This window comes from Coptis chinensis, chromosome 4, assembly GCF_015680905.1.
Source record: "Coptis chinensis isolate HL-2020 chromosome 4, ASM1568090v1, whole genome shotgun sequence".
Classification (NCBI taxonomy): Eukaryota; Viridiplantae; Streptophyta; class Magnoliopsida; order Ranunculales; family Ranunculaceae; genus Coptis; species Coptis chinensis.
In genome coordinates this window covers 76,490,524-76,498,097 of record NC_141459.1, presented here as the reverse complement: position 1 = coordinate 76,498,097, position 7,574 = coordinate 76,490,524, and the positions used below count along the sequence as shown (strand labels likewise).

General features: G+C 33.7%; 1 protein-coding gene across 1 annotated transcript; it reads right to left on the bottom strand.

The window, feature by feature from the left end:
- Positions 1-3,898: 3,898 nt before the first annotated feature.
- On the bottom strand, positions 3,899-4,621 carry LOC147504866 (uncharacterized). The gene is made up of 2 exons (XM_086605385.1): positions 4,324-4,621; positions 3,899-4,101 (listed from the first exon to the last, which is right to left on the bottom strand). Exons 1-2 carry the CDS (start codon positions 4,619-4,621, stop codon positions 3,899-3,901), a joined length of 501 nt encoding a protein of 166 aa, XP_086461511.1.
- Positions 4,622-7,574: the final 2,953 nt, after the last annotated feature.

The following is a 7,574-nucleotide window of genomic DNA, read 5'->3' as shown; positions in this document are numbered from 1 at the left end:
CATTATGATCTTTAAATTTTTTATATGAACTAATCACGCTTTAGTATCACTTGCATCATCATTGTTAAATGTTAAAGGCTCTACACTGTCTACCCTCTTCTCAATGTTCTCACGGCATGCCAAGTCTTTTCTGGACCTATTTTGTGTCAATGCATACCATTCACTAATTAAATTCTTTGGTGATTCGGGAAGATTCAATTCACTTCAGGGGGAACATTGAGAAGTGTGTAGCAAGGTTGCATATTGATTTTTAGAGCAATGAATTCAACAACCATAACATAAGAGTGATATATAGGGCTGCCTTTAGATATTTGTTTTATACTATGTTAGTGTTTAGTATGTTTGTTTTTCTTTCTGAACTTCAATAACTATTATCACAGCATAGCTCATTGCACAAAACTACGTGCACCTTTCAGTTGAAGCAATGCAGTGCAACGTTCGACAAGTGCCCATGCCATCGGGCAAGTTCTTTGGTTGTCTGCAAAGTTCAAACATAAAAGAAGAGTTGGTCTTTACATATACTTGAGGCCTTCAGGTGAGTAATTCATTTTTAATAGGCTAAATGTGACTTTCTTTAAATATTAATTTGCATGTTTGTAGGTCAATGAGATTGGAGAACTATACGTCTTTGATACTAATTTAAGTGATTATATATACATTTTTTCCCCCGATAATTAGTGATTATATATGACTTTTTCATATTTTTATTTTATGATTCTATAGGTATGGTATTCCTTTTTGTAGATCTATTGATTGGAGGAAATATTTTCATTTTGTAGTAAATTGCTTATGTTTTAAGTGATTTGATCATCTCAACTTTTCAATCTTCAGTTGAACTTGAGATTTTTCGCTAACGACATTGTGCACAGTCAATATGTCAATAAATCATGAGCAAAAGATATTTTTTACACACAGGAGGGTCAAAGAGATGAGTATTGTACCAGGAACTCAAAACAATGGAGATAGGACTTAATATCTATGTGGGCAGTAAATCATCATTAAAGTCTCTGTCTTTTCAAACACTTTAGAGAAAATTCAAAATCTCAAAGGGCTTAGAGGACGCACCATGGCATTGCAGAAACTTGCTTGCAGCCATAAAAATATCTACAGGGATCAAACTCTCAACTACAACCATGTGTGCCGAGAAGTAAATGGTGCACCCGATGTAATGGTTAGCTTATCTCATTCCATAAAGGTTCTCATGTATGTACTATTCCTCCATTGGATAAAAGTCTAATTGATATTGTAACAAACAAAGCTAATCGAATGATTTACATAAGGTTTTAATGCAGGCGAGGGTTTGCCTAACCCTATTATCTTTGTTTTTTTTTTCTTCCTGTTTTAGTTAGTTGGTATAAAATTGGAGAATACAAAATGAGATGTATATAATTGATTAGCACAGATCCAATTGGAGAAAGCCGAAAGGGCTATATAATAATCAATATAGATGACAACATGATCAAAGTAGATTATTATATTTGAAGTCATTGGACTTCAATGTACTTGCAAAAAATTGCTTTTAGTGTTATTAATCTTAATTGTTGGTTTTGGTTTTCATTTCCTACTTTTATTGAAAGTGTATGCCATTCTGTTGTAGTTAGTGGCATTCTGTTGTAGTTAGAGAAGTTTGCACCTGTAAAATCATCTCTTACTTTTCACGAATATGCGAAGGTATATCAAATTTTTAACTCTCTCGGATCATTTCATTAAGCGTGGCCTAAGCTTCGTGCACTGACTTCATAATGAAACTTATGTTAAGTAAGTAGATATTGACTCAAGATTTTTAGAGTTCATGCAAGTCATGTATAGACTATAAATTGTTCATGATTTCGTGAATAAATGAAATTTTTATTGAAGGAAAAGTATATATATAATCTACTGATTAATGGCTAATGTGTCATGTTTATAGCTTAACTACAAATACTTGCAAGTCTTTTAACAAATACTTGCAAAAAAATACTTGCAAAAAATTATTTCATTTAATGGCACCCATTCAATAAATTCCAAAGAGAACCTATAAAACAATAAATAAATAAATAAAACATATAAGACATGTGAAAAAACTTTACTAAAATTTGACAAGAAGACCTTCAACCAAAACATTCTTCGATCAAATGTAAAGATATCTCTAATAACTAGAAACAATCAGTATATCAAAAACACTAAGAATATGATATGATTTAAATATCCAAATACACTATAGCTATATGGTATACAAACTTTCACTCAATGAAGAAAGCATAGGATGCTTAAGTAGCCGTTTCTTATCTACAAAACCTTCATGATCAATTCCCAATTTACCCACTAACAACCTATAAGTTTCAGCATTGGATTTCTTTTTTGTGATAGATGAAAAAAGGCAAGCTTCCCACATTCTATGTACAGCAGCAAGCTTATCATGAGCTTGGCAACGAACAACTAATGATGAGATCTTCGTTTTATGAGCACCACAAATTAAATGTCTATAAAATCCTGGGTTTTCATTTCCAAAAACAAGATCGAGCCGTGAGCACAAAAGACATGGAATTTTCAATTGACATAAATGAGCAAATTTTGTTACCAAGTATGAGAATACAACATTAATTAATAGTAGAAAAATAAACAAATACTCAAGGACACCAGCAGATAAACCAGTCGTAAACCCCTCATAATATGTCAATACTTTGACAGATTTAACTCTTCGCGTAGCCATTCCCAATGCAAATGCTTTAGAAATCAATCAAGAGATGAAAAACCTATAAATTTTAGCATTGGATTTCTTTTGCGTGACAAATGAAAAACCTTACTTTACACATTACGTGTACATCAGTAAGCTTATCATGAACTTGGCAACGAACTAGCGATAGAAAATTAGGAAACTATAAAAAACGAGAGCGAGTTCAAGGGATATTGGGAAAAATAAAAGTACATTTAAGAGCGACTGAATTTACTTCATCGCTAAAGTCAACTGAAGATAGATACTCGAGAGATAGGTTAACCCATTTGCTTTCTTAAAAAAATGAGAGTGAGAATACACGTGTGGAAATTAGAGATACAAGTGGTGAAAGTAAGACCACGTGCTAAATAAGTATACTAATAGGCTAAGAATTAAGCCAATATTTATCATAAAACCCATTAAAAAAAATGAAAATTAAAAGATAACCCAAAATTTGGATATCTTAATATACACTATAAGGCCTATTGATATATATATATAAAAAAAAAAAAAAAAAAAAAAAACCATTTAGTCTAACAAAATATTGGCACTTGGAACTTTGATTAATTAATTTACTTTCTGAGTTTCAATATATTTTAGAAGTACGATTTTTGATACATAATAATAAAAAAAAATGAATAAAATTATATAAAAACGGTCCCTATTTGTTGAACAGGTCCAAAAATTTAGTGAAGAATATGAAGCTAATGATTGTTAGTTGTAACATTTTTAATTTGAAGTTGTATTGATTTTAATTTAAACAACACACAAATTTCTACCAAATTAACAACAATCTTATTCAACAAATCACAATCTAATTTAAACAAAACAAACTTGATGAAAGCACACTTAAAAAACAAACTTAATAGAAAATACAATTAAGACAAATTAAACTTAATAGTTGTTCCTTTGGTTGTGGCGTGCACCATAATGTGCCAAATGATGTTCAACCGGATCATTCTTCAATTGTTCATTAGTAGCTCCACAACGAATACTTAATGTAATGGTTATCGTGTTCATATTACTCTGCATCTTAACTTCATGCCGCAATTGTTCATCTGAAGGTGGTTTCCATTTTGGAAGTTGTACATTACGTTCATTCTTAACAAGCATGTTGTGAAGTATAATATATGTCTTCATTATATGAGATAAAACTCCTCTGTCACACTGACGAGCAGGCCTGCTAACAATTGCAAATCTAGCCTATAAAACACCAAAATTACGTTCCACATCTTTACGAGTTGATTCTTGCGCTTTTGCAAAGTTAATATCCATGGGACTAGCAGGAGATGAGATTGTTTGAATCAGTATAGCCCATGATCCATATATTCCATCAGCAAAGTAGTAGCCCATGTTGTAAGGATTGTTATTAACTTGATAAATACAAGCTGGAGTTGTTCCTTCGACTAAATTATCAAATAAATGAGAATTATCTAACATATTAAGATCATTACACGATCCAACCATTACAAAGTATGTGTGCCAAAATCATAGCTCTTGGTATACAACTGCTTCCAAAATTACAGTCGCTTTTCTAGCATGACCCAAATAAGTTCCATGCCACACAGTTGGACAATTTTTCCATACCCAATGCCTACAGTTTAAACTACCCAACATACCTGGCTAACCACGTTCTTCACCTATTGTATGCAAGCATGTTACATCTTCTTCTGTTGGGCTTTTCAGGTATTGTTCTTCAAAACAGTTGACAACTACATTGTAGAAATGATGAAGTGATTCACAAGCCATACTCTCAACAAGTTTTATCCAGTGATCCATTGAATCAGCTGGACAGCCATAAGCAAGCATCTGTATTGCAGCTGCCATCTTCACCAAACCCAAAACCCCAGGCAAACCAAGAGCATCACAAGAAGGCTTAAAATTAGTTACAACTTCCAATATAAGGTGAAAAAGTGGTCTTCTCATGCGAAACCTATGACGAAACTTACCTGCTTTATAATTGGGTCTAGCAGCAAAATAATTAGCCACCAACCGTTCATGTACACCAACACGATCGTGGTTAGTGTATTATATATCATCAACAGATCAACCCCATTTTGGTATAGATAAAAGTATTGATAGCCAGAATCATTGACGTCACTGCAACTATATCACTTTGCATTTGTTGAACGATTGTGGCAGTTTCATCATCATCGTCGAAAATCAGTTCACTTATTCTTTCGCACCAATTGTTACTATTACTACTAAAACTCATGACAAAATATAACAAATTTATGAATAAAAAATTAAACTGATGAGGGGAGATGAAGAAAGATATGGATGAATGGTGTTTCACTGTCATATAACTTAGAAAATGGAGAGAAATGAATTGGCGCCAAGGAAATGGAGGGAATAATGGACGAGACAAGTTTACCCATGTAAAAAACAAATTTAAATTAGGACGGGACAAGTATTCCCGTCTGGAATAGAAACAAAAAATTTGAAAAAAATGCATTGGTATATAACAGGAAAAGCTTATGTGTCACAATTTTTTTTAGCAACGCGTTGATGATGCTCCAACTAAATATCAAAATTATTTTATCAGTCAGCTATGAAATGATCTGTGTGTACTTGTTTGGATAATTTTTTTTCAAAACTAACTCCTTGTGTCGGTTAATTGATAAACTACAGGAAGTGGCATAATGAGAGACTTACAAACGCTCATAAAGCTGTTTTTCATCTTTTTTTTTTTTTTTTTTTTGAAATGGTTTTCCCAAAGGGCCTATATATAGGCATTATATATAGGTATGGCAAGTGGAATATTGAAGCTCCCACACAGTATATGTTTAACAGTAGTAGTTAAGGCGTGATAAGCACCCAAAAGTGTATTATGAAACCCCATTGAGACATACAAATTTGGTTAATTATGTGTTTAATAATCATGAAATAAATATGTTTTCATACTTTTGCAGGTATTTGCAGTAAACATGGAAATTTTGGTTAAACTTGAAATAAAGCACGAGGAACGGCGTATATACGAATTCTCCCAAATCCACACAGAAGCATCAAACTTCCAAAGCTCCTACCTCTTGAACCAGGACTCCGAATGCGACACGAGAGATGCTCAGACAATCAGGGCGATGAACTCTACGCATAGGCGGGAAATTGTAACACTGCCCAAAATACCGGACCGCCACTAGACTGCACATGGACCCACTATGCGGGGCCACAAGATTGGATGAATCATCAATCATGGAGCATGTCAAGACAAAGATAACAAATTATTGGTGCAAAGTTGACACCTTGCATGTAATAAATTAGATTAGGTGTTAATAGTGAAAAAAAAGGCAAGGTGTCACTTTGTTTTAATGTGGTGGATAAAAATTCATTAATGTGGTTTGATAATTCACGTAGGAGGAAATGAGATTTCTCTCAGATGGAGAAGAAATTAGACAAGGGTGGGGGACACTCCATTTACTCCCTTGACTTATTTTCCTCACATGGCATTATTTTAGTTCCTTAGTGAAAGAAATGAAGTGATTTTTAGTTTTTATTAAAAAGCTTGTAATAGTTTTAATGGAGGAACACTTGTTTCTTCTAGAAAATAAATAGAAGTGAGTTTGATTGTTCATCTTTCTCCTCTCTCTCTCTCTCTCTCTCTCTCTCTCTCTCTCTCTCTTTTGTATTTTTCTTAGTTTATAAATCCTTGTCCCAAGGATTATGAGCTAACTTTCCTTTTGGGGAGTTAATCCAACTCATGTGAGGGTAAACCAATTGTTGTTGGTTTGGTAGGTTTAGGAAGAACAACTAACTCTACATCCTATCCCAAAATGGTAGTTGGTGTAGAGTTTAGTTAGGAATCAAGCAATGAGCTTAGAGATAAGTCATTGTTTGGTTTCACTTGCTAGCATGTATGAGCTCTTTAATGAGCATGCATGCTAGGGATCAAATCTATTTTTCCGTTAGGGACTTGTCTATGAGTCTAGGAAGAATCAAAACCTTTTTCAAATCAACACTAATGATAGTTTCACATGAGGAGGATTAACTCTCCACCTTCTCTTTCAAATCTCTATTTCGGTATTAAGTGAATGTTTTCAACGTTAATGTTTTCTTAATGTTTATGTAGGAAGGAAAAATCTAGCATTTATATTATGACCTTACTCCTTAGTTTCCCTTAATTGCAAATTCCAATTTGTAGTTGTTCTAAGCTTTAGTTTAGTTCGAATCTTTATTCCAACTCTACGAAACGAAGATCGTGAGTAAGGAACCTTGAGTGCTTTTGCATCAATTCTTAGAGATCAAAACTCTAAGTAGTAGTAAAGAGCATATATCAAATGGCGCCGCTGCTGTTCTAAAGGCATAGAACTTGTGCTAAAGATCGGAAGTTGCATCAAGGGGGAACCCCCATTCTCTTCATTCCTTTCCTTGTCGTTCATTGCGTTTTTTTAGTTCAAATTTGAATTTTAACATTGCAATAGACCTGTTCGATAAAAAAAATTTCGTTCCACTTGCAGGTACCCAAAGTTAGGACTGGGAAACAACTCTTCAGGAGATTATAAGACTCTCATAAAAAATTGAGCTCACTGTAGATTACTTGACACGTGTGCGCGAGTGTGTAGTCGCGCGCGCAGGTGTGAACCGCGTCTGCGAGTGCTTTTTCTTAATTGCTGCTCCTGTTCAACCACCAACATCTCCAGATCTACCTTGATCCATTTCCAGGCCTAAATATCTGGCCCTGTACCTGAAAAATTTGATAATCCTTTGGGATTAATCTCGTCGACGAATTGAAACGTTTGTTTCAAGGGCGAAAACGCGGGAAGCTACAGGTTCCAATTTTCAGTATTATTGTAATTTGTTTTTTATGTTTTTTCTGCATGTATGCCATGTATATAGTATTAGGAAAAATTTATGGATTATTATTTACGTTTTAGCCTAGAAT